Source organism: Gekko japonicus, unplaced genomic scaffold (assembly GCF_001447785.1).
Source record: "Gekko japonicus isolate JY-2015 unplaced genomic scaffold, Gekko_japonicus_V1.1 scaffold211, whole genome shotgun sequence".
Taxonomy (NCBI): Eukaryota; Metazoa; Chordata; class Lepidosauria; order Squamata; family Gekkonidae; genus Gekko; species Gekko japonicus.
This window is the reverse complement of record NW_015164187.1, coordinates 813,902-841,478: the sequence shown is the minus strand read 5'-3', so window position 1 is coordinate 841,478 and position 27,577 is coordinate 813,902. Positions and strand designations below refer to the sequence as shown.

Here is a 27,577-nt window from a genome sequence, read left to right as displayed (position 1 = left end):
ACATATAGGTCAGGCAAACTTATTTTCAATAATTTATATGGGGAAAATAAGTAAATGTATCTCAGAGATTCTTCATTATGCATAGTTTGGTTAGCACATTAAAAGGCAGTTGTTTCTTAGTGCAACTAGTTAGGTGGATATGGAGGAATTCCAAAAGCAGACTTTAATGGAGAGAGACAGATTTTAACTGAACCACAAGTCAAATACATTTTGTCTAGCTCAGACACCTTTTAGTAATACTAGTGTAAGAAAATATGTACAGTGAAAACATTGTGAAAATCTTGCACTATGTATCTATTCACTCATGAACTGCATCAAACCACAGTGCGATGGAGAACAGATGAGAATTATGTTATTACACTAACTAAACTGGAAACTAATTTGCTGAATACACAAGGTAGAAGATAAGCTCAACGGTACGTATAGAGTAAATGTTATTTATACAGTGCTTAACATATATTATTATAAAGGAGTGTTATGATGCGATTGAGCTTTTTGAACTTTGTTTTAAATATGTATGCCCAATGAAGAACTTTTCTGTGCTTCAAAGGCTTGCGTTTCATTGGTGGCAAGAGGCTGTGCCTCCGTGGCAGAACATTTGCTCTGCAAGCAGACAGTCCCAATTTCAGCTCCCTGGCATCTCCAGTAAAAAGGATCAGGCAGCAGGTGATATGAAAGACCCCTGCCAGAGACCCTGGAGAGTTACTGCCACTCACAGTAAACAATACTGACCTTGACAGACCAATGATCTAAGATACCACCTCTACCAACCATGTTCTAAGGGACCAAAATGGTAGTGACATCTTGATCTATTATGGAGAAACTTAGAGATGCCCAGAGAGGGTTGCAATATGAAATCAGAAAAAAACATTACCCGTTCTCGACGAGCATGCCACACATTCTGCCTCAGATCCTGGATTGCTTCGGCTACTCTCTCCACTGTAAGCTCTGTAGAGAGATTCTTGAGCTGAAGTACAGCCATTCCTTTCACATTATCCTGTTCTGGAGAAATAAGCCATCTCTGTAATGACACCTACCTGACAAGTCACTGATTTAAAAAATACCCGACGGAGTGCCTAGAAAGCTTACTAAGCACCGAAATAGTCATAGAAGAAACACAAGAGTTGCCGCCAATCTATGTCTCTTTGCTCTGTTTTTCTTCTAACATCTAATATAAGATGAGCACAGAGATGCAAAGCACAATGACATTCCATCATGGGCAGTTTGTACTTGATGTTACATGAACAAGGAAACAAAGAGATATTCAGTGGGGCCACTCTTATAAAATCTAGGTTCCACTCAAAGTTACATCAAATGTAATAATTTAATCGTAGATTCAGTGCATTATCTCTTCAACCAACAAAATGTCAGTGCTGTCACAGACAAATCGATGCAATAAGCAGCCCTACATTCAGCCACTGATATTTCATAAATATATCCAATACTCAATAAGGTGTGCTGAGCATTCCCAGATATTTTTCTTTAAAAACAAAAAATTTGGCTTTGTGGGATATATCCAGATTAACAAAGAAGTACCTTACCTAAGAACTCATGTGTGACTTGTAATCCAGATCATGAAGGGAAATTAGATACTCCTAGTTCACTCTAGCAGCCATCACTCACCAAGTTATATATTTTTCTCGGACCAATTCAATCTGGGAAGATAAACTCCCTCAAGAAGAGAGTCAGTGCAGTGTAGTGGTTGGAGTACTGGACAAGAGTCTAGAGTCCATGGAAGCTCACTGAGGTGACCTTGGAACAGTCACACACTCAGCTTAACAGGGCTGTTGTGAGGATAACATTGAGGAGAGGGGAACACTTGGGTTAAGGTGAAGTCTAAATGAAATAAATAAAACGAGCTCCCAGTATAATAATCAGTTAAAATGCAAACTGAACTCTGTATCAATGACCACTATAAAGGTCCTACTCTTTATTTAGAAGCTACCAAGTAATCTTAGAATGCCAACATCATAAATGCCATTTACTGCCAGTCAGTATATCCAATGTATCAAAAGGTATAAAATACAAAGATCAGGGTAAAGCCAATACTAACACATTTCCTCTGTAAACTGGCAGCAATTAGTTTCCTACTTTATCAAGAAAAGATAAATTTACACACAATTAGTTCATGAGACCAGACAACAATCCCTTCCCCAGGGAAGAAGTCTAGAAAGAGCTTCTACAGTCATTGATATGCCAAATCCCTCTCATCAGCTAACTGGAAAAGTAAATCAAAGTGAAGCATCCAAATTCCTATTTCATTCCATTTATTTAACTGTTATACAAATCGCTTTCTTCCAAGGAGCTCAAGAAAGCTTCAGCAAGACTGCTGAAACATGCACCTTCATATTCTAATTATTATATCTGGAGGCAGGGGTTACACAAAGGATAGCAGGAACTGGGTAAGAATCTTTACTAAATATCCAGAATGAAACCAACAGGCTTTTTGATGAGAAAGAAAAATCCTTGTTAAGATAATATGAACAGACATATCAGTAGATCGGGAAAGAAAATGGCCAATATGTTTACTTTTTCCCCCTTCAAGAAGAAAGTGTTGCACAAAGGGGGGGAAAGCAGGAAAGATGCACAGTAGAGGAAAGATGCATAAGTAGAAATTTGTTTTTCTGCACTTCACAAAAACCCATTCTATAATGTATTGATGAGCACGTTTACCAAATATGGAGCAGAGGTCCATCAGTGGCTATTAGCCACAACGTATAGATAGGAACTCTCGGTCTGGGGCAAGTGATGCACTGTATTCTTGGTGCTTGGGGGGGGCAACAGTGGGAGGGCTAGTGTCCTGGCCCCACTGGTGGACCTCCTGATGGCACCTGGTATTTTTGGCCACTGTGTGATGAAGTGTTGGGCTCAATGGGCCATTGGCCTGAGCCAACATTGGCTTCTCTTTATGTTCTCTTATGTTCTTATGCCTAAATCACAAAATGCACAGAAAACCAACAGAAAACAGGAATTGTGTTCATTTCACTCTTGAATATGGGAAGAAGCACCCTGTGATTAAAAAGGTGACATCTGATTGTTCATTCCAGTAATGCTAAGATACATCCCAAGATGTTTCTTTAAGGTTTACAGTTGGGTTTCCCTTCTACCCAAGAACTCATACCCTCCTATTGCAAGTTTACCAAACACAAATAAGTCATGCATATAAACAGCTCTAGTGCATCCCCCAGTCCTTTTATAGTATCAGCTCTGCTTTCTACAGCTTTCTCCCTACCCCCTGGCTATTCCATTGAACAAATTCAGGAAAGATCAATTTTATACAATAATGTCTGAGACAGCCTGTCATGGATCAGCCCAAGTTGACCAGTTCAGATGAGGCAGAAAGTGACAAAGGGGCAGCAGAAGGATGCCCTGGGTCACAGTGACAGCTGGCCCCCTGAAGCAGAGGAACTGCCAGCTGAGGGCAGCGCTCCAACTATCCTGATTCAGGACCCAAGTCCAGACAAGGTCCCATGGGCTGCCCTTGCCTCCTATATCCATGGAACCGCTGGAGTGCTGGCGGTGAAAGATGAGGCACAAACTCTGTGAGAGGAGATGAAGCATGTGCCTAGCAGCCCGGAGACACCTGGAGCTAATGAGCCAGGATGATCACCCATGCCCTGGCCTAATACAACCCAGATGTGACTCAAACATAAATGAGGCGTGGAAACAAGAAGTCGCTTTACTCCCAACCCTGCATCCACTGCATCTGACCCCACCTTGCTACCTCACGATCACTGAACTGGACTTTGCCCAGCTGCTGTGACTTCTCAGACTGCCTCTTGACTACGATTCCTGAATCTGCTCTGAACCTGCTCACAAATGACTCTCAGACAGCTAGACTGTGTTTGGACTGCCCTTTTCGCCAACTATCTGACACTGTGCTTGACCCTCGGACCAGACTTTGACTATGTTCTCTTAATTAGTGCTCCACCTTCCATCATTCCAGCTTCACCGATGTGCCTCGTGTCACTCCTAGCCTGTATCGCGACACAGCCAATGGCTTGTCATGCTCTACATGAGCACAGATACTACCTGACAAGCAAATTATGCTACTGCTATAGAATGGAGCAACCACCATCCTACTTTTATGTATTAGATTATGCATTATGTATCTCACCATTCCCCCAAGTAGCTCAAAGTGGCATTCATGGTTCTCCCCTCCTCCACTTTATCCTCACAGCAGACTTAAAGAGTTAGTGGGCTGAGACAGTATCTGGCTCAAGCTCACACAGTCAGCTCCATGGATTTGAACCAGGGTATCCCTAGGCCTAGTCCAATTTAAGCACTACATCACACTGGTACTCAACTTTGGGTGCTAAGATGGCAGCAATGAAACAAAAATTAGAAGATACAAAGCAAAATTATGATGTGCTCCATTTCATTACATCACAATGGAAAACAAGTACCATGGAGCAAAAATCTAGAGACAGGCTTTTCCACATAATCAACCATCACCTTCTTAAGGGTATGCTGCTAGTATCTTAGACTCACCTCTACAAGGGGAGGTGGAGCTCCCAGTGGTTCGGTCTCCTCTCCCCCCATACTCCAGCTTTTCTTCAAAGTCACTACACAACATGTACTGCAGAACAGAACGCAGCTTGGTTAACTGGGACTGTGCCTCCCAATGGGCTGAACGAGCGCGCTGATATTCTGAATGCAGTGCTTCTGTCCTGCTCTCTGTGCCAGAAAGGTTCAGGCGCAACTGTGATGCTTCAGTTTCCAGCATCTTCACAGAGTCCCTCAAATGCTGCTCACTAGCACGTGATTCTTCCAGATCCTGGGCCAGCTTCTCCTTTTGCGCAATCAAGACTGCCTCTTTCTCTAGCATCGTCTGCCTGAGTGACTGCATCTGCAGAGGAAAAGCAAAATGAACAGATTTTTGTAGATATAGGAATATGACACAGGGAAGAAGAGTTGGTTTTTATACCCAGCTTTTCTCTATTTTAAGGATGCAGCTTGCAATCCCCTTCCCTTCCTCTTCCCACACCTTGTGAGGTAGGTGGGGTTGACAGAGCCGACTGGCTGACAGAGCCAGTTTGGTGTAGTGGTTAAGTGCGCAGACTCTAATCTGAGAGAACCGGGTTTGATTCCCCACTCCTCCACTTGCACCTGGCTGGATGGCCTTGGGCAAGCCGTAGCTCTGATAAGAGCTGTTCTTGAAAAAGTGCAGTTTCTGTCAAGAGCTCTCTGAGCCCCACCTACCTCACAGGGTGTCTGTTGTGGGGAGGGGAAGGGAAGGGAGTTTGTAAACCACTCTGAGACACCTTTGGGTAGTGAAGGGCAGGGTATAAATCCAATCTCTTCTTCTTCTTCTTCTTCTGAGAACTGTGACTGGCTCAAGGTCACTCAGCAGGCTTCATGTGGAGGAGTGGGAAATCAAACCCAGTTCTCCAGATTAGAGTCTGCCAGTCTTAACCACTACACCATGCTGGCTCAACAGTATCAGTGAGCATCCAGTAAGATGAGACATGTTCCTACTGAGATCTGAACAGTAGAGGAAAAAGTTCTGAATATTGTTTGCAAGAGAAAACTAAATATTTTCATATATTTACTTGAAGAACTGGGTATCGTTACAGAACACTGAACTAATTAGTGAACAGATGAATGGAGGTCGATCAGTGGCTACTGGCCTTGGTCACTAAAGGGAACTGCCATATTCAGACACAGTAAACCTCTGATTACCAGTCCAGGAGGTAACATCAAGGGAAGGTCTAGGCCTCTATGCCTTGTTGTCGGACCTCCAGAGGAACTGGTTGGCCACTGTGTGAGACAGGATGCTGGGCTAGATGGATCACTGATCTGATACTGCAGGGCTCTTACGTTTTTACTGATTTTGTAAATAAAATAATGAGCCAGTGGATTTGAAAAGGTCATTTAAAAACAGACACCATGGTGAAGCACTGAAACTATAATACAAGAAGAAAATCTAAAACTGTTTCTTTTCTCCCTGGAACTCAGCATATGCACAGTTAAGAAGATTGGGAGACATGAGCAAAGCCCTGTTAGTTTGCACAATGCAGGGAAAGATACCAATGTATTGCGGGAAATGTGCGAGGAGTATCTTATGATAAAAACTATCATGAGATGCAGACAAGGGCTAATAATGCGGCAGAGAAATAAGAATTTGATAGGCAATACCTGGCTGCTTAGCTCCTGTGCTTCTCTTCTATGGTCAGCCAGCAGCTGCTGTGCTTGCTGCAGTGCAGTGTTTAGTTTGGTGATTTCACTCTGATGGGCACAGTCACTGTCTTGCAGCCTCTTAAGTTTGACCTCTTTCTCCTTCAAGGACACAGCTAGGCTGAACCAGGAAAAAACAAGCAAACAAGACTTCGGTTGCATGAGGAAATAGCCATGAATATGAAAACAAAAATCCTAGAGAAAAAGAACCTACAGCCATGGGGTTGTTTGACAAGACAAGCATGTGAAGGAGAGTTTTGCTGGAATACTTATCTGTATCCCATACATGCACAAGACAAGATAATTATACAAAACTAAACAGCCGCATCAAGGGCAACTGGGGGTGCAAAAAAAGCAGACAGTGTAACAGAACCTGCAAATTAGTTATGCAATGTAGGTGGGAAGAGGGCATGAAATGTGGCTTTAAGTAAGAAGACATTCCACTTAAAAGCTTGGTAATAGTGGAAACAAGACAAACAGGTAGTGGATGGTATCCTGCCTTAGTCTGGTGAAGTCTAAAGGAACCTTCCCCCAACTTAAGCAGCTCTTTTGTAGGACAAAGAGCTACCTAAGTTGAAGGAAGGTTTTGAAATTTGCTTAGCAGAACAGTAGAATACAGGCCAGTAACTTCAGCAGCCATAGTGGATCTCATCTGTTCTGTGCAGATGAGAAAAGCTGGGTCATACTATTTATAAACCTTCAACACCACTTTAAGAAAAACTGATTAAGTTACTGTACATCAGCTACATCCCTGAAGAGACTAAGTGCCATAATAAGGAATGTAACAGTAGGCCCTTTTTCTTGCTACAAAATCCCTACTCAGGCGATATAAAGCTGTTCTTGCTTTACTCAGAGAAAAGCCTTCCACAAGCAAGCCCCTGAACATTTCTGCATGCCTGCATAATAGTTCAACTATCTGAGAAACAAATGTACATTCACAAATATGATTCTCACCTGGCTCTTTCCTGTTCCAGGGCTTGCAGTTTTGCCTTCAGCTCTGTATTCTGGCATTCCACCTCTTCCCATTGGTTTTGCTCCATCTTCATCTTCTGTACTGCAGCATTCTGATTATCTAGCTCCTTTTGTCTCATCTGCAATTCCATATTCTTATGTTCCAACTCCTCTTGCTGGTTATGGAGAATGGACTGCAGTTCAGTGTTCTGACGTTCACTTTTCTCCTTCCAGCTCTGCATCTCTGAGTAACGTTGTTGTGCCTCCTCCCAACTGCTCCGAAGCATCGCGCTCTCATGTACTGCCTCCTCTTGCTGCCTCTGGAGCATGGACTTGAGCTCTGCATTCTGACGTTCCAACTCCTCTTTCTGGTACTGCAGCTCTACATTCTGAAGCTCAACCTCTCTTTTTTGACTTTGCAGCTCTTTATTTTGACATTTTGCCTCCTTCCACTGTCTCTGGAGCACAGCGTGTCGTTCTGAATTTTTACACTCTTCCTCCAGCCACTGGCTCTGCTCCCTTTCTAGGATTTGGACTGTGGCTTGCTGACGCTCCACCTCTTCCTGCTTGTCCTGCAGCTCTTTGTTCAGATGCTCCACCTCTTCCTGTTGCTTCTGCAGCTTTTTGTTCAGCTCTTGTTCTTCCTCTTGCTGTTTCTGCAGTGTAGCTCTCAGTTCTATGTTCCAATGTTCCACTTCTTCCTTCAGGCTCTGCAGCTCAGTGTTCTGATGTTCCATGCCTTCTCGCTGTTCCCGCTCAGCTTCCAGCTTCTTCTGGAGTTCTGCAACTTCCAGTGCCTTCTGTCTGGACAGTCCTTGTACCTCTCTTAAATGTTGCTGAGCCTCCATCCTGATCAACTGGCAAGAATCTTTTGCCGTTGAGAGCTGGGACTCCAAATCTTGTACCTGGAACAGAAAGAAGAACAGAGAGAAAGAGGTTCCAATGCCCAATGACTTTAGTATACACTGTGGAGAAATTATTGTACACAGATTCATACTTCTTATTTCAAGAAACAGTTTCATGCAACTTCAAGTCACATTTTACGGAGTGCAGGGTTTTTTGTTTGCCTGATAAGCCATACTAGAAACTCCATGTGATACAGTGATTACATCATTTAGGTAAGGTGGAAAAAGAGAAACTGTTACAGTGGCAAATACCTGGCTTGTTTATTGCATAAGATTTTCATTTGCACAGAAATATTTTTCACTATTATTCCATACTTTTTCCTCCAAAAGTGATTTCACTCACTACAGGCTTGGCTTTCTACAATGGTTCAGAAGTTCTCACAGTACAGTTTTACTCCATTAACAGATTCCCATTTCTGCTCAATCAGATAGTTTTTTGAAAGCTGCACACTTGGCACAGACAAAAAGACAGAAGATTGTTTTTCTGGGACAGTTGCTTTTAGTAATCACCTGACTTTGCAAAGCACCTCGCTGTTGAAGGAGCAAATTTATTTCTTCTTTGAGAGATTTTATCTCCTCCTTGTGCTTTTCCCCCAGCATTTCCATGGCAGTATGGGCATCCTTAAGCTCAGCCTCCAAACTTTGTAAAGCACTCTGCAAAGGAAGAAAAAGTGATGGTTTTAATACAGTTAGATACCTACTTTAAAACACCTATTTGACCAAATCTGAAGCTAGACAAGTTGGAATTAAAAGTCAAGTTTGAAACTGGCAGAACTCTTCAACTGTATAAATATCAACTGGAAGCAGTCAAGACCAATAACTGATATGATTTAGGACAATTTTTTACTCATCATATAAACGGTCCAAACTTTAAAGATATCATAGAATCATAGAGTTAGAAGGGGCCATCCAGGCCAGATCAGCCTAAAGCGTCCCTGACAAGTGTATACAACAGTTAACTGTCTGTCATGTTTAAGTACATTTTAACGTTTTTACTTTTTCTGCATATAGACCTGACCTTTATAACCATTTCCAGTATCATCAGCTGCTCACCCCTACCTGCTTCTGTTCTTCGTGCATCTTCATTTCCTGACGAAGATTCTTCAGCTGCTGGCAAGTACTGGTCAGTTCCTCTTTGGTTTGGGTAAGTTTCTCTAGTAAAGATTGACTCTCACTCTCTCTTTCTAGTAGCACCTGCATGTGTGGAGATTAAGCAGCACGTTGTTTCATAACTGAAACAAGTGATTCTGGAACCAATTTCAACATCTAAGACTAAAACCACACTCCCATCCCACAAAAACCAACCACTGCCCATAAAAACATCTAAGCTCAACAATATTTGTTAGCTCGACAGTAAGAACAACTTTGAATGGCATGTTTTCAGAAACAACAAGCTCAGAATCAGAGACAGAAAGCAACAGATTTCAGTCAAAAGCACAGGATGGCCTTGCATGACTTGTGAAACCTCACCAGAGAAGGTTCTTTTCATACATCTCCTCAGGGAGTTTTCTTTCCACTGGGTAGATGCTATTACAGAAATGTCACTGATGTCACTGAAGCTAGAACCACATTGTGAAAGGACTTCAGCTTCAAAGAAGATTTTGAACCAACATAAGGCAGCAGGCAGGTCTATAGGGAGAAAAGGCAGTGCCTCAAGACATCCACTGGATGTTTTTTCACCTGAGAAAATCCCCTCCCTGTATCTCCTGTTCTTGTCATCTTCCCACAGAAGAGTTATAGACTTTAGGCTGGTCTATGTACCAGAAACCCATTTTTATTTATTTGGAAAAACTTATTCGGAGACCTTAAAGTTTCTGTAAGAACTGATGCAGTCACCACAGCTTCTGCTGATGCAATCTAAAGATACTGATGTGACAGGGATGTAGCAGAGTACTCTAATCTGCACACAAAGAAATCTCTTGCAAGAAGGTAAGAAAAAAAATAAAAGCACTAAATACTATACAGGAAGGCATTATTTAGACTGAGTAGATGTTATCACTTCAGTAGCACATTACTACTTTGAGAAAGTGCCCCAGACCAATTGTTGAGCATATATAGAAAAAGTAAACGTTAATTGTTAAATTAATTGTAAAATTAAATTGTTGGACTGAATGGGCCACAAGCTCTGGCAAAAGAAATGTAAGTCAATAATTAAGCAAGCTAAAAGAGATTTTGAGGAGCAGGTTGCTAAAAGCACCAAGACAAACAATAAGCATTTCCTTAAATATATCCAGAGCAGGAAACCAGCCAGAGAAGCAGTTGGGCTTTTGGATGACAAATGAATAAAGGGATTGCTGAAGGAAGTTCGGGAGATGGCAGAGAAGCTCAGTGAATTTTTTTGCTTCTGTGTTCACTGTGGAAAGTGTGGGGCATGTACCCTTGCCACAGCAACTATTTTCAGAATGGGAGTCTGAAGAACTGAGTCAAATTGAGGTGATGAGAGAAGGTTCTAGACCAGGGTGGCCAAACTTGCTTAACGTTAGAGCCACACAGAATAAACGTCAGATGTTTGAGAGCTGCAAGACATGAACAAATATTACACACACATTTTATTGAAAAATATGCAAAAATAAAAACAAGAGGGGTAGATACTAATTTGTCCAATAATATTTGTTTGCTAATAATATTTATTTGTCTAAGAGAGAGAGAGAGAGAGAGAGAGAGAGAGAGAGAGAGAGAGGGGGAGGTGGGAAGAGCGAGAGAGGGAGAGAGCAAATAGATGGGGAGGGAGAAAAAGAAAGAAAAGTGGAAAGAAAGCAAATAGATGGGGAGGGAGGGAGGAAGGGGGAAAGAGAAAAAGAGAGAGAAAGAAAAACAAAGAAAGCCAATAGATGGAGGAGGGAGGGGGAGGGAGGGAGGAAGAGAGAGAGTGAAACAAAGAAAGCAAATAGATGAAAGAGGGAGAAGGAAGGGAGAAAGTGAAAGAAGGGTGAAAATAAAGAGGTGGAAAGAGAGAAAATATATGGGGGAGGAAGGAAGGAAGGGGGAAAGAGAGCGAGAGAGAGAAACACAAAGAAAGCAAATAGATGGGGAGGAAGGACGCAAGGAAGGAAGGGAGAAAGTGAAAGGTACAAATAATGAAAGATGTGGAAATAAAGAAGGAGAGAAATAGACAGAAAGCAAATAGATGGTGAAAGGCGAAAAAGGAAGAGAGAGAAAGAAAGAAAGAAATGAAAGGAGAGAGAGAAAGAAAGGTGGAAAGAAAGCAAATAGATGGGGAGAGGGAGGGAGGAAGGGGAAAAAAGAGAGAGAGAGAGGTGGAAAGGGGCTGGTACTATTTAATTTATTCATAAATGATCTGAAACTAGGGGTGAGTAGTGTAGTGGCCAGGTTTGCAGATGACACAAAATTATTCAGGGTGCTGAAAACCAACGCTGACTGTGAAGAGCTTCAAAAGGATCTCCACAAACTGGGTGAAGTGGACGACAATGTGGCAAATGAACTTCAGTGTTGGTAAGTGTAAGGTGATGGACACTGGAACAAAAAATCCCAACTTCAAGAATAGGCAAGCAGGGACTAAACTTGCTGAGACTGAGAGGGAAAAGATCTTGAGGTCGTAGTGGGCAGCTCAATGAAAGTATCAACCCAATGTACTGCAGCAGTGAAAAAGACAAACTCTATGTCAGGATTAGGAAAGTGATTGAACATTTATTTATTTTACTTATTTCACTGGACTTATGAATCGCTCTGTGTGATTTACAACCTTGTAAAATTTAAAAATACAATTAATGTATAATTAAGAACACCAACAGAAACAATAAATTAAACCCATCCAATATGGCAATACAGGTCCTCCTTTGTCAGCAACACAGCTGTCCTGCATAGCAGGGCAGGGAAGGCTACATGGGGGCCATAGAAAAGAAAGAGAGGGTGCCAGTCTCAACCTCCCTTTGCTGCCCTCAACTAAAAGCCTGGTGGAACATCTCTGCCTTACAGGCCCTGCAGAATTGCATCAGATCCCGCAGGGCCCTGATGTTATTCGGCAGACAATTCTTCCAGGTCGGGGCCAGGACCAAAAAGGCCCTGGCCCTAGTTAAGGACAGCCAGACCTCCCTAGGGCCGAGGATCACATACAATAATGCCCCTGTACAGGTCTATGGTGCAGCCTCATTTGGAATACTGTGTATAATTCTGGTCACTGTATCTCAAAAAGGACATCACAGAGCTGGGAAAAGTACAGAAGAGGGCAACCAAGATGATTAGGGGGGCAATGCCTTTCCTGACATCCTTCAAGTGTTTTTAGAAAGTGGGCATGGCTTGGTGGGGCTTTTGCCCAGCGGAGCTTCTGACTGACCACTGGAAGTCTCATTGACTGTGCAGATTTTTAAAAAGTTACTTCAGCGGCACAACACAAGGATTTTCACTGTGCAACTGTATGCAAGAAAATATTGTTAAACAATATGTTCATTTTAAAAGGCATCCTGTTAAACAGAATTTCTGCCTGAAATGCTGAAGAATTACTTGCTTGACCCCACTCCCAAACATTTTGTGGTTGGCTCTGTGACTTGTGGCAGCCATTTTGTCGTTTTGCCCACTATGTCAGAATTCCAAAGGTGTCCACAGGCTCAAAAAAGTTGGAGACTCCTCATGTAGAGTAAAAAATCTTTTTATATGGGAAGAAAATAAACCAACAGACATGCAGCTATGGGTACTTCTCCATGACTTTGAGTTTCAAATATGTTTCTTAGATGCATGAGAAACAAGGGCCTTGTCAATTAAAATAGAAAAGGGTGTAGATGGTGGTAATGTTAATATATAATTTGTGTGTTTCACAGTGCACAACTTTTTAAAAAATGAACACAGAATGTTTAGCTCAAGACACCAGTTCCACTTTACCTCTTGCTTATCTTTTTTAGCCTTAATGAGATCACCTTCCATTTGTGTTCGTACAGCACTCATCTCCTGCTTCAGCTTCAACAGATTTTTGTCATAGACACTTTCAATCTCTTCTTTTTCCTTGGCCACATGCTCCAACAGCATCTGTAATTCTGCACAGTGGCGCTCTCGCTCACTTTCCTAATAACAATTCAAAAGAATATGGAGGCAAAAATATCCAACCTCTAAACCGCCCTTCTTCTGCCTCAGATGTAGGAATGCTACTTTACCAACTACAAATAATGGATTTCATCCACTTTAAGGCATTTTTGCACTGCAACTAAATATCCTATGTTAGCATAATTCCAATTTACAATGGCATAGATGTACTGGCTTCCACACGGTGACTATATTCCATATAGCTTTCCTTGCCAGTTTTGAATTCAGAGGCATTTTGCAGCTGCAATGGAATGTGCACACAGCATTTTCCCTGTAGTTCCCTTACCTCAGACCTCCTCCCACCATGCCCACCATTTTCCTCAGTGCCAGTGGAGTGCTGTCTTGGGCTTTATTTTTATTTTTTTTAATCAGCGATTGCTAGATCTCTATAGCACAACATTATAACAATCCAGTGCCACAATCTATTTCTTCCTCTGAATTCCCACCTGTAATTAAAAAAAAAGTATTTAGCCCTTTTTGTTGTGGAAATATAAGGGGCACTTTGCTGAAGGTGAAAATTGAGATGCCTACCTTCCTCTGCAAAGTCCAGTTAAAATGGTCCAACCGTAGAGACTGATGGATCTATGCTCTACATGGGACTGCCTTTGAAGATGTCTAGGTAACTTAAATTGGTATAAAATGTGACAGTGAGACTCCAGCTTGGAGTCAGCTGCTTGGAACCCTAGTGCTGAGTTAACTGCACTAGTTGCTTTTTGGCATCTAAGCCCAATTCAAAGTGCTTGTTCAAAGCCCTTCACCACTTATCGCCCTCATACTTCTCAAACTACATCTCCTGATATACTCCCATGTACCAGTTATGCTCCTCAGACAGTTTTCTCTTGATTGTAACCTCACCCAGGATTGTCCATGAGGCAAGTTAGGTCACAGGTTCTCTCTGTGGTAGGTCCATTCCTCTGAAATGGCCTACCAAGAGTGGACATGGTGAGCATCTTCACTTGCTCCATTCAGGAAGACACATAAAGCTATTAATCCAGAAGGCAATTGTGGGTTTGGCTATGTTTTGACTGCCTGCTGAATGCTTATAATGTGTGCGCCTTCACAGCTTTGCTGTTTTGTTAGCCACCCTGGGTGTGAGGAGATAAGGCAGGGTATAAATATTTTAAATAAATAAGTAAATAAAAATAACTAAAATGGTAATTATCTCAAACGTCTTCTCTGCTTTTAGCTGGCTGACTGGGCAACTAATAGGGTTGCCTGTTGTTGTAGTTTTAATTCTTCCTTCCCTCTTCCTTACAAAAGCTTGTCCTGGTCATATAGACGTCTCAACTGAGATGTCTTTAACAGTATCTGTGTAAAATCAGGGATCACATGGTGGAATCTGAGCTACTTCCATGAGAGCCTATCATCTTATTATTATATCAGTAACAGGGATGGGCATGAACCGGCTCACAAGTCAAAATTCAGCACAAACTTAAGCGGGTTTGGAGCCCCCCGAACCGATGTTCAGGGAAGGTGCCTTCCCAAACATTTATTGGACTTTTATCCAGTTTGGTTTGGCTGTTCAGGCCATTTAAACCCAACAGCTGAGCGACATGGATCCACAGCTGACTTGTCAGGTTTAAATGGCTGTGTGCCACTTCACCAGTCAGTTTTGCTTCCCCCCTCCCCCGCTTTGAAGTGGGGGAAAGTGAAATGGACCAGTCAAATGGCTGCCAGCCATTTCAGCCTAACAGCTGACCGGTACACCCACCCTTCTGTTAGGTTGAAATGGCCGCCAGTCATTTAAATCTAACAGCTGACAGGCATACCTACTCCACTGTTAGGTTGAAATGGCTTTGAAGCAGGATAAGCAAAATGGATGGGTTAAGTGGCTGGCAGCCATTTAACCCTTCCCAGGTGATCTCCCCCCCCCCTTTTCTCCCAGCCACAGCTCGCCAAAACTGAGAGAAAGGGGGAACCGAACTCACCAGACCGGCTCAGTTCTGGTAGGGGCCTTTTGGCTTGGTTCAGGGTTCAACTCAAGGGCAACCCGAAACCAAAGTGGATTTTTTAAGTCCGTGCCCATCCCTAATCAGTAACATGAAATGGAGGGCTGAGGCAAAGAGACCACTCTAATGCAAATGTACAAGGGACTTGGGGTTTTAAAAATTCCGAATTCTGTTATCATCTACATTGTGTATGCAACTTCCCCTGTCCACTCTCTACCTGGGCTTGGCATTACTTCCAAACACCAGCAAGCTACCATAAGATTGGACTGGGTATGCTCTTACTTCAACCCAAGTTGCACCTCAGTTTCAATCCAAGCTGCACATCAGGGCAAAACAAAGCAGACAGGAGAGGTACAGGAAGGGAATGTGCAATCACAGTTCCCAAATTCTAGTTCTTTGATACATCACAAACCAGTGTATAGTGGTTTGCTTAAAGTCGTCTAGCATGTTCACGGCAGATGCCCCCCAAAATTCAATAAACTGCATGAACCGAGGTACCTAAACCCTTTAGTGTTTCATAGAGACATTTATAATAATTTAAACTAGTCTTTGGATAAATAGAAAGGGGAAATCTACCAGAAATGGAGTAAGGATGCAGGAAATAAAGTAATTAAAGACTGGTAGCATTATTAATACCTGATACAACAGTTGAATGAGAAATAATTGCTGGAGACATCTGGAATGTTTAAGTCCTTTGATTAAAGAATTGGAATTGAGCATAGAAGTAAAAAGGTGAGAAGCAGAAATTTTCAGAAAGGGATGTTTACCAGCTCTTGAAAGACTGTGTTCATTTCTTCTTTATGCACAGTTTGGAAGTGGTTGAGGGTTTCTTGATACTTCAGGTCTGCCTTCAACAGTTGCTCTGCTTTGTCCTTTTTTTCTTGCTCAACTTTGGTCTTCTCAGCTTCCAGTTCAATGCAAAGGCATTTCACCTCTCCTGAAGAGGTTACAAGATATTTGATTTAAAACATTTTAATGTTGCCTTTCTACCCAATTTGGGGTCTCCAAGGCAGAAGACACAAAAACATTGAAACAGACTTTAAAAATACATTCATAAAAAATTAAAAACACTGAAAATACAAATACATAAACAAGAAGGAAGATCAGTGAGGCGAAAAAACACCTGCTGGAAGAAAACAATGGTAGAGGGGAACAGATGAATCTCCCTGAGTAGAGAATTCCATAGTTTTGGTTATCATGACCAGAAAGGCCCTTTGTCAGGTTGCTACCTGTCTAGCCTCAGATGGCAGGGGTGCCCAATGCAGGTGACTGGAGTGGTTGGGTAGGTTCATATAGGAGTAGGCAGTCCATAAGATATGCTGTCCCTGAACCGTACAGGACTTCAAAGGTCAACACTAGACCTTGAATAGGGTCTGGAAGCAAACTGAGAACAAGACTGGAATGATAAGATGCCTACAAAATATTTGAAGCAAAGTTGTATTACACCTGGCTAAAAGGTGGCTAATCATAGTTTCTGTCCCATAAATGGAGGAAGGCATATACTACTTCCTCATACAGATTGTAAGTCTCCGCAAATGCCTCTCACCTTGTACCACTTCCTTAGCCTGGCTGATTGTCTGAACTTGGATTTCCAGTTGACCCTTGGTAACTTCTAGTTGGGATACTTGCTGCTGAGCCTGAAAGAGGCTTGATTCCAGAAGTTCCTTTGCTGATCTACAGATCAAAAATACAGAGTTTCTATTTACATTTAATCTCTTGATTCTGGCAAAGGAGGATCTAATTCCAACAAAGCCAGTTTTAATCTGAAAGTGCTGTCAGAAAACTAAGTTATATACCAGCACAGTTACAGGCTAAGAAACTACATAGTGCATAAACAGACCTGTGACTTATTGCATGATATTTTTACTAAATGCTGCAGTTATGGACTAATTATTTGATTTTTATTAAAGTGCAGAAGTTGTGGATTTAACCCTTTCTCTGAAAAGGGCTTTCAGTCAGATTAGCTAAACTTCCCATTGAAGCATTCAGTGAAAAAACGACATACTGGATCCATGACTCACAGATTTCCAGAGTCCAGACTAACATACAGTCTGGCCCTAAACATACAGAAAGCATATAGAAAACAGAGACAAAATTACAGATTTGTTCTTATAGTTACCTATTTGTCATACTGATACAAGCTCCAATATTAGAAGAGACATACAATTAAGTACAAATTATTAAGATCTATGGAAAAAAGATCTATCATATTATGTGCAGCATTTTTAGTCATACTTTGAGCATTCTACCTGCTGTGAGTTTTTCCCCCACATGTGCAGAACCAGCCTTGCCACCTGCATATTAAATTGCATATCACTGTCCTCTCACCTGATCTCTGCCACCTGTTCTGTAAGAGTCCGTCTCTCTCGCTCAACAGCCTCTAGTCGGACTTCCAGTGCTGCTTTCTCATGCGCTAGTGATTTCTTTTCTTTAGAAACCTTAGCCAGCACCTCCCGAAGATGACTTGACTCCTGATGTGCTTGTTCCAAATCAGTTCTAGATGTTTCCCGCTGGTGATGAGCCTAGAAACAATGAAGAGAAAAGTTCTAGCACAGACTTCACTTCTGTCACTAATGACAGCAATGCAACACACTGCAAGGGGAAAAAGGCAATCCCAAACAGATCCACTATTTCTCTTGCAGAACAAGGCATTTCCATGGCATGTATAACAACTAAAGTTATTAGGCTACAGGGCAAGATGGGTCCATTACAGATGGACATTAATGTACCAAAACATTATTATGGAGAAAATTTGAGTATATACAAAGAACAGAAAGCAAATATAAAATGTATATTTGTCTGAGTGGATGGTGTTTAAATGAGACACTTCATCCAGTACCCACAGTTCAGAAAGAACAGAACGTGCGCCGAAGCACAAGATTCAGTTATTCAAGGGCAGCTCAGGACACTTTCCACAGATACTTTCAGAGCACAGTTTTTATCATGTAAAGCAGGTTAAAAGATGGTGGTACACACCTAGTGATAACCGTAGGGAACAAAAATATTTATGAGAGAATACTATGTTTTAGTTATTTAATGGAACAAAAATATAAAATTAGTTGAGGGTTAAGAATACAAAACCATATGCATATTTGCTTTGATGCGAGTTCCACTAGAACACACACAACTGTATGGCAGACTTACTTGGGAGTAAGTTCTAAGTAAATTTTGTTCGGTAAAATGTATGTCTTCATAGTAAGGACACACAGTTCTCAGAACAAAGTACAAAGGAAAGGTGATACAGACTCCATAAGTCACACGAACTTAAAATACCTTTCTAAAAGTCTTGAATGAACTTTAAGCTCGATGGAATTCAGTTGAGTTCACTGGATGATCAAGAACTTTTAACAATTTACAGACAAACCAACATTAACATCACTAACAAAGGTAAAACATCAGTAAAACTGAATACAGATTACCAACTCAACAGTTAACCACATGAATATCCATCGATTCCTATGTTTCTATCTGGGGGTTTGCACCCAGATTCAATTTCCCAATGATAGAATTTTCCTTCCTTCTTCCCTCCTGCAGCCCACCAATTTCCACTAAACACTACTCCTGGGGAATAGGAGACCCTGAGGAATTATATGGGTAGTCTCCAGCAGAAAGGGGGAAACAGTAGAAACTGTCAATGTAGTCTGGATTGAATCCTGGATAATTAATCTGGCTCTGTGTGGTATAGTATAACTAAAGTATATTAAAGGTCTTGAATTACTCAGGATCTTGCCTGTCTCTCCTGATTTTAATATACAAGACTGCCTGAATCACAAAGAATTACTTCTATTTTAGCAGTTCCTTGGAAAGTCCAGGGAATTTACTTTTTCTCTTTACGATCACACTGAAATGGTCTGGGCATTGTTTTAGAGAATGAAAAATTCTGAAATACTCTCCAATGTTTGCTTTCATTATTGGCAACAATTTTTTCTCTCTTTCTTTTTTGAAGTTTTCTTCCTAAAACAGAGAGCTGGGATATGCTGAAAAGCAGGCCCCTTAATAAATGAAAAGGTTACGTAGTGTCTTTAAGAATATCACCCATATTGCCTTGGAAAAATTATCATAACTGGGCAAAAATTTGGCATTCAAATTTCTGTTAGTAATAGATAACTAAATTGAGCTTTGCAGATGGACACTGCAAGACTGTAACATTATCCTTACTTGTTCAATAGCTCAAACACATGGGTATATTATAGCCGAGAAGTGCAGGTTCTGGTTCTAAAGTCACATTATAATATTCCTGGTGATGAGTTTATTTGGGGCCACATATAAGACTAATGAAAACACCTTCTGAGTTGTAAGCAGTGCTGCTAGAAGAATTCTATCATCCAGCAACACTGAATCCAGCTCTAAAAGCACGTTTCTGTATCTATATGGGGATAGCTACAATGTCCTCTCATACACACCTGACTGAGCTCTTCATGTGCCTCTTTCTGCTCAGCTCTCAAAATTCTCAACTCTTCTTGCAAATTTTCTTGCATCATCTCAGCCTTATGTAACAACTGCTCCAATTGCATCTTCTCCGAAAGTAGTTCTTTGTTCATTCTTTCAGTCTGATTTAGCTGCTTCTGCGAAGACATCCTAATTTCCTCTAGGTTATCCGCTTTCTTCAGTAGAGATTGGTTTTCCAGCTCCAACTGCATGGAAAGAAAAGGCAGCAGCTACCAATAAATGTTAAACCTTGTTGTGAGCAGCTCCGCCCCCCTGAAGAAAACACAGACTTCATATTTACCCAGTCTGTACATTCACTTCCAACAGCTAAGGGATATTCATAGAAAATATTTCTTTGAGAACAGTCTTACCTTCAGCAGAAGTTGATTTAAACCCACTTTGTCCAGTGCTAGAGACTCATTAAGGGCACTCAACTTTGCAGTCACATCACGAAGATCAGCAGCTTCTGCTCTCAGTTTGTTTTGTGCTATGGTTAAATCTGCAATTGATTGCTCGGCCTGGGAAAGCAAAATGAAAGAGGGGGAAACAACTACATGACAACATTTTGGTAAATGGCTTGGATCTGAAGGACCACAGCTGAAGTACCATTTATGTATGCATTCTTCTGCTGTTCTCACTGTAATGTCAAATCTCCCCCATCCCCCACCCACCACAAATTGTTGGAGTAAACATCCAGGAGAGCAACAAAACATGCAGTGCGCCATAGGCAGTTGCAGCTTGGACAGGGTACAAATGGGGAAGGGATCTGCATCCCTTCCTTGTGAAAGAACCAGTACCTTCCATTTGTGCAAAATGCTCTTTAGATCTAAGCCTTTTTTAAAAGGTCACTGTTCTTCTTGACTATTTATGAATTATCTTACGGAAAATATTAACTACCGTAATATTGATCAGAGATACAGTTTTCTAGTTATAAACTCCCAGTGGCTGAAACTGCAATCTGAGGCCCTTTCCAGCTTTATGATTATTTGCTTTTCTTGTCTCAGAGCTCTCCCATTGTCGCCCTCTGTATTTCTGCAAGTAAGGATCTCTTCTTCTCTCAGCTATTGCATCACACTAGGCTGGTCATCTCAGCTTCAGTGTGCCATTTCAAAAGCTGTTGCAACGCAAAACGCAATCACAGTTGCCAGTTCTGCTTTGGAAAATATCTGGACATTTTGGGAGTGAAACCTGAGGAAGGCAGGGTTAGAAGGGAGGGACTTCAATGGGTTATAATGCCACAGAGTCCATCTTTCACAGCAGCCATTTTCTCCAGGTGAATGGACCTCTGTCGCCTGGAGATCAGTTGAAATCCCATGAAATCTCCACCCAGCATCTGGAGACTAAGGTCAATTTAGTATAAATGTTTTAATAAATTTTAATAATAATATATTGGTAAAAATAAAAATTTTAATTGACGGACTGTCTAATGACTTAACAAATACAATATACAGAACCTCGTGTTAATTGTATATATATATAATATATATATATATATATATATTTTCCAATGCAATGCTCCAATCCCGCCAGCATATGGTAACAAATTACATCAAAAGACAGTCTCTAGATTCAATGAAACACAGCTCTGTGGGTGGAAATCATATCGGCTGCAAAAAAACAAGACGTGCCATCAAACATTTCGCAGCTTACGTATGAAGATTAACTTCTAAAAGTCAAAGCTCCGTTTGTGTAAATCTTATTGGCTATAGAAAATTTAAAAAACCAAAACCACCGAATACAGGCTTGCAGCTTGGATGTGATATCTGGCCTTGGCTGATGAGATTCCTAGGTAAATTTAATCCCATTTCCCATTCTTCATAAGAGTATGCATGTCTATGTAAAAGGCTTATTGTGGAGCCAGATTCATTTGACATTAGATGTTCATAAATCTCAGCTAGTGAGAAAAACAGAAGTTTAAAACTCGCTTGGGACAAGGTCAGGCTCTCCTTGTATTTTTCTCACCATCTGGAGGCTGACAACCCTGGGGGGGGCATACATGTGGCTTCTCCATATACATGTGGCTTCTCCATATACATGTGGCATACATGTGGCTTCTCCATGTGGCTTCCACATCAGCCTTCAACAAGCTTTACTGTGCTGAGGAAAAGACAACTGGGTGAGTGATGTCAGAGCAACATGGTTATGTGCCAGTCAGAGGACTGATTTTGCATCTGCTTCTCTATGTGGCTATGTTTTTAACCCGGATAAAGGTGAAAAAGGCAACAGAATTTGTAAAATTAAAAGATGGGAACCCTACCTCAAAACGACATGGCTTTTGAAAACATCCCAGTGTTAGTTTGAGGAGGATTTTTTAATTTAAATTGAGCAGCAGGATCTCACAAGAAAATGTAGATGAAAGCGTACCTGCTCCAGTGCCAAAGCAAGTTCATGCTTTTCTTGCTTCACAAGCTCTCCATCAAGCTGAGACTTTTCCAGTGCTTCTCCCTTGGCCACCAACTCATTCTTTAACAATGAATGCTTTTCTTCAAGGGCATTTAAATGTTTCTGACTGGATAGGGAAAAGAAACACACTATTTTTCTTTTAAACAAGCAGGGGGAACTTTCAGTGCTAAGAGGGAGAAAGATGAGTGACTTGTAAGTCCTAACTGCTAACAGAAGAGGGGGCTCTTTCACAGAACAAAATGACATTCAATAAGCCGGTTTATCGGAGCTAGGAAGGGGGACAGAGCTTCCAAAACCTCCTCCCCAAACTAACACCGCAAGACAGAGAAGACAGAGAGACACTGCCGCAGAGGAGGGGGATAACCTGTCTGATACTTGTTTGTTCCAGATTACTTATTTATAGTCTGTCTTTTTTTTCTTTTGGTATTTTTGCATTTGTGTGTGCGCGTGCGTGTGTGCCCGTGCCTGGAAGTCATGGAGGATGTTCAGAGAACTGGCTTGATAGACTACCTGTACCTCCTGACCCTGGTATTCTTTGGAGGTCTCCCATCCAAATATTTGCCAGAATCAGCCCTGCTTAGCTTCCGAGATCTGATGACATCAGGCTTGCCTGAACTATCCAGGTCAGGGCTATAGTCTGCCTGTCGTGCTGGGATCCAAGGCGGATTACATTTAAAATAGTGCAACAGGAACAGTGTAAGACATATATTAAACAATATAAGGCAGTGACACTCATTCAGTGGCTCAGGAGCCACCTGTGGCTTCTCTGAGCACAATTCCCCAACTGGTATCCATCCATATTCCAGGGAAGTGGGCAAGGCCATTGATCCTTGGGGCTTATGGTTGGCAAGTGATTCCTACTGTGACATAGCTGCTGCCAGCAACCACCACAGCAGACACCCAGAGAAAGAGCAGTCTGGAGAGAGGTGGTGATGCTCTTCCTCCCCTTTCTCCACTGCCACCTTGCTCTCCTCTGAAAGCCTTGGCAATGCTGGGCCTTGTGCTGAAGGGAGAGTGGGAAGGCTAGCTAAGGGTCAACAGTGGTGGGGAGAGACAACCCCATATGTTCAAAGGACCTCTGGTTATTTAAAAAGTTATAGTTATTTATTTAATACTAATCGTTATGTCTTTTATTATGACGATGGATTTGTTTGGTGGGGTGGCACACAGTGCATTCTGTAGTCATGTGACTCTTTGGGCCTTTGGCCTGATCCAACATTGGCGTCTCTTATGTTCTTATGTTTTGGTTGACAGGAACTGTGAATGTGTGGACTATCAGTGGTATAAGGCAATATCATCACTCCCATTTTGGGGCTAAATAGTAAAAGAGCATGAAGCATTGAAACAAATCCCCTGCATTTAAAAAGGTTACAAAATGTGGTAACTGGTTAGTTGGAGTGCCCACCACTAACTACATCAGAGGAACGACCCTGGAAATCGCACAGTCAACAAAGACCTGTTGTCTGGAAATAAACCTGCAGAAGCTTACATGTACTCTCTGTCTCGCAGTACCCTTTCCATTTCCTGCAGCTTGTCTTCTTTCTCCCTGTCCTCTGTGTCACCTTTCAGCTGCAGCTGAGTGTTGCTTTGGCGTAAGTGCCGGGCCTCCTCTTCCAGGACTTCCAGTTGCTGTTGCAGTTCTTCCCTGGACTTCTCCAAAGTTGCATGGCCACTGTAAAGCAGCAAATGCCAGTTAGAAGGAGTGAAAAAGGCATGCACAAAGGCTCAGTCACAGTTTAAGCAGCTGCTTCAAATGCACACTAGAAAATGAAATGACTCAACTTCAAAAGCAAGATGAGCTGCAAGAAAAGCAAATTTACAATTATAAAGAAAATAATGTATTTCACAACTAAAGCGTCTCTTAGAGAATGCTGGGAGCATTTACATGGCTGACCTGCGGAGAGTCTCCACCATGGACTGGAAATGCTGCAGTTGGACAGTGAGTGTGTCTTGTTCTCCTTCTAGTTGCTGGAGCCTCTGTCTTAGGAATTTACATTGCTCTTCCTGCTGCTCTCGCAGTTTCTCCAGAGAGCTGACAGAATTTTGACTGGCTAAGAGCTGGTGTTTCAGATGCTGCAAGAAAAAAGGCAAAAGCTAGTGGCAAGAAAGCAGAGGGAACCAGGGGACAGGAGCAGCTGGAGACTCAAGGGATATTCAGACCAAGAGAGAGCTAGCTGTGAGTAAGGGCATAAGAAATATGCCTGGGGGAAAAGGCAGGAAGGAGGGAGTGGTTTAAAAGATGGTCTACAAAGGAATGGTTGCCAGAAAGCCTGAGGAAACTAGGAAAACAGGTCTGTGTGGGTGGGGGAGATTTAGGAGGCAGAAAATCATTGACAGAGCAATTCAATGGCAGGTGCCAAGCAAAGATTTTACACTGGCAATATGAAAATCTTATCTGCAAGACAGCATCTGAATTCCCCTCACCTGCACCTTATTGCTCCTCTTAGTCAGCACATCACGCACTAAAATGACAGCACCCCCTGGGTCACAAGCATTCATCTGCAAGAAACTGCAGGGATCAGGATAGTTCTCCGCTTCTGGGTTGCCAACTGCTGAGTTGTTGTCATTGATTACGACCTGAAATCCAAGATCAGTCAGTCTGTCAGGGGTGGGTCCAACAGTACGTTTCCACAGGCAGGAGGGGCCAGCAGGAACTAGATTTCAGGGGGTATTTCTGGCTGCAGCAGAAGCGGGAGCCACAAAAGTCACATCCCATGGGCGGAAGTCCTTACAGCCAAGGAAATGTGACCCTGCATCCACCCTTCTGATTTTACCTATTTTTGTCATCCGCTCTTGAGAAATTAAAGGAAGATCTTTTTCTGATGGACAGTGCATTTCTAGAATGGGACATTATGCTAACATGGCAACTTAGATACTACACCCCCCCCCAAACATGCCCTTCCAGTCAAATGGAAAGCCAGTGTTCTAAGGGAGCTGCATGCTTCATCTAACAGCTTCACATTTTTAATGATGCAATTTTATTCTTACTACCAGTGCTTTACAGGATGAGTCTTTATGAATGTATCACACAGTACCTTAGTGACTGCATTAGCTTCCTGTTGTCTTCTGGACAAAATTTAAGGGAATGGTTTTCACTTATGAAGTCCTTATATAGGTCTGACGGTCTCTTGAATATACCACTTCCATCAAGTTCATTACCATCTCACTGAGAGAAGCTGTCTAGTTTCCCTTATGGGTGCCAAGTTAGAATAGTAAGAACACATGGACGCTTGGATTCCACCTGGATTCCTATACGCATTAGGAGGAGGATATTTTCACCAATCCTCTCTTCTATGGGAGACCTCTGACTTGCCCACCCAAGCTATTCCTGGGGGTCTCCCATCCCACATGAGTAGCATTTCAAGGGGCATTTGGGGCTGCTGCAGGAGTGGGGAAATAAATTTGCCCACCCTCTTGTAACCATGGAAATCCAGATGAGAACCATCCTGGAGAATGGAGATCTTTGACAACTGCAGTCTCTTCTTAAGAATATGTGTGTTTCAGACTTGTACAATTTCCTTCTGCGCATAACTGGGATTAAAGTAGAAGGATCTGAGTTCTTAACATATGTTACAATTTAGCTGATACTTTTAATTTACTATCATAAAAAGTCAGTAGGCTAGATACTAATATTATTTCAGTTTTATCTTTTGCTGCTGCAGTATTAAGCAAACAAACTACTACCTAATGAGAAAGATCACTGATAAAATTGCATACTTAAGTAAAAAGAAACATCTGCCCATAATTCTTCTGGGGGGAAAAATAAAAGAAGAGCACAATAATAAACATAAGAGATCTCAATCATTCCTACTTTTATTATTTCTTTTATTGCATGCTGAAGGGAAATGATTTCTTCATTTGTGTCTTTGATCAGTGAATGTTCATATTCTAGCTCCAAACGATTAGCCTCCTAGAAAAAGAATAAAGGGTGATAAGGAGAGAACTGCATCTTTCTTTTAAACACTTCACAAGTTTTTGGAACATTAATTTAATAGAAACACTGAATGACAATGTCATGCTAATGGACCATTTCCATGAGTCTAGTTCCTCACTGGTCAGTGTATTTACTTCAACCCATAGGAACTAGTCTAAAGCTGCCCATGTGTCCAAATCCAAAGATACATCAGCAATCAGTTTGTTAAAATTTAGCATAGTCATATGCCTTATATCTCTAGGAATCAGTATTCCAAGATAAGTCTGGGCACTACCAAAAACATCCATGGTCAAATACACTCTGTGATACACTGTCTCCCAGTGGCATCAACTCAGATGTTGCCCAATTAGGCAAATATCCACACAAGTCTCCAAAGGTATTAATCATATTCATTAATGCAGGAATGGAAGACTGAGATTCCAAAATAAATAATGAAAAAATCATCTGCATAAAGAATAATTTTAAATTTTAAATGGTTATGTATAAAGCCATTAATATTATTATTTTGTCTAATGACACAAGCCAGAGATTCCAAATATAAATCAAAAATAAGAGGTGAAAGAGGGCAACCCTGTCTAGTACCCCTCTCAAGAAGAAAAGGTGTGGAAAATATACCACTTACTAGTCAGCACCCTGGACCTGGGAGATGAATAAAGAATTCTAATCCACTTCAATAATTTCTGTGGAAAACCGAATTTAGTCAATGTAACAAAGATAAATTTCCAATATATTTTGTCAAAAGCTTTTTCAGCATCCAGTGAACGAATGGTAACTTGATCAGATCTCCTGCTATTTAAGGCAATCAGATCAGTAACTATCCTAAGATTATCAGAGCCTTGCCTACCTGGTATAAATCCAACCTGGTCTAGAAGGAGGAGGAGAAGAAGAGATTGGATTTATACCCCGCCCTTCATATGGAGTCTCAAAGACAACTGCCTTTGCCTTCTCCTCCACACAACAGACACCATGTGAGGTAGGTGGGGCTGAGAAAGCTCTTTTGAGAACTGCTCGAGAGAACAGCTCTGAAAGAACTTTTGACTGACCCCAGGTCACACCAGCAGCTTGATGTGGAGGAGTGGGGAATCAAACCCGGATCTCCCAAATTAGAGTCTGCACTCCTAACCACTACACCAAACTGGCTCTACATGTACCAAAGTTGTAATGACCTTTTGGAGTCTTTTAGCAAAAACAGCAGTTAATATCTTAGCATCTATATTTATCAAAGAAACAAATAGAAAATTTACACACTGAGTAGGGTCTTTGCCGAGTTTAGGAATCATGATGATACAGGCATCCTATAACAACAATAGCAATGAGCCAGACTCAGAAATCTCATTATACAATTGATAGAATTTTGGAATTGAGAAACCTGCAAAGGTTTTATACCATTAACCCAACTGGCCTGGAGATCTGCCATTGTTCATATTATCACTGCTTATAACCATATGAGCCCTGAAGAGCATTACAACCTGCTAATCAACATCTACTGGAAGTCCCTGGCCCCTGGGACATCCATCTTGCCTCAACTAGGGCCAGGGCTTTTTCGGCCCTGGCCCCATCTGGTGGAATGAGCTTCCATGTGAGATCAGGTCCCTGTGGGACCCTTTAGAGTTCCACAGGGCCTGCAAGATGGAGCTCTTCCGCCAGGCTTTTAGTTGAGGCGGCAGGCATCCTCCTTTTTATCTATCTAATGGGCCTCCCCTTCAGTGGATCAGATCTGAGTAATATCTTGAACCCAGTTGCGACAGGTTACATCCGTTGAGGCTCTGATTGGATATGTAGAAACTGCACTGTAT

The 27,577-nt window shown here is 41.7% G+C and overlaps 1 protein-coding gene across 1 annotated transcript in view; it reads right to left on the bottom strand.

The window, feature by feature from the left end:
- The window catches only part of CEP250 (centrosomal protein 250kDa), a 56,709-nt gene that overhangs the window by 14,826 nt on the left and 14,306 nt on the right, over positions 1 to 27,577 (bottom strand). Inside the window, exons 8-24 of the mRNA XM_015408207.1 lie at positions 25,659 to 25,757; positions 24,272 to 24,424; positions 23,742 to 23,920; positions 23,337 to 23,519; positions 21,809 to 21,953; positions 19,816 to 19,962; positions 19,420 to 19,650; positions 17,345 to 17,538; positions 16,563 to 16,690; positions 15,784 to 15,953; positions 12,870 to 13,049; positions 9,093 to 9,227; positions 8,544 to 8,687; positions 7,132 to 8,033; positions 6,139 to 6,298; positions 4,492 to 4,849; positions 875 to 1,002 (exon numbers count right to left, since the gene is read on the bottom strand). Coding sequence (XP_015263693.1) covers positions 875 to 1,002; positions 4,492 to 4,849; positions 6,139 to 6,298; positions 7,132 to 8,033; positions 8,544 to 8,687; positions 9,093 to 9,227; positions 12,870 to 13,049; positions 15,784 to 15,953; positions 16,563 to 16,690; positions 17,345 to 17,538; positions 19,420 to 19,650; positions 19,816 to 19,962; positions 21,809 to 21,953; positions 23,337 to 23,519; positions 23,742 to 23,920; positions 24,272 to 24,424; positions 25,659 to 25,757 — 3,636 coding nt within the window. The remainder of the gene's footprint in view (positions 1 to 874; positions 1,003 to 4,491; positions 4,850 to 6,138; positions 6,299 to 7,131; positions 8,034 to 8,543; positions 8,688 to 9,092; positions 9,228 to 12,869; positions 13,050 to 15,783; positions 15,954 to 16,562; positions 16,691 to 17,344; positions 17,539 to 19,419; positions 19,651 to 19,815; positions 19,963 to 21,808; positions 21,954 to 23,336; positions 23,520 to 23,741; positions 23,921 to 24,271; positions 24,425 to 25,658; positions 25,758 to 27,577) is intronic.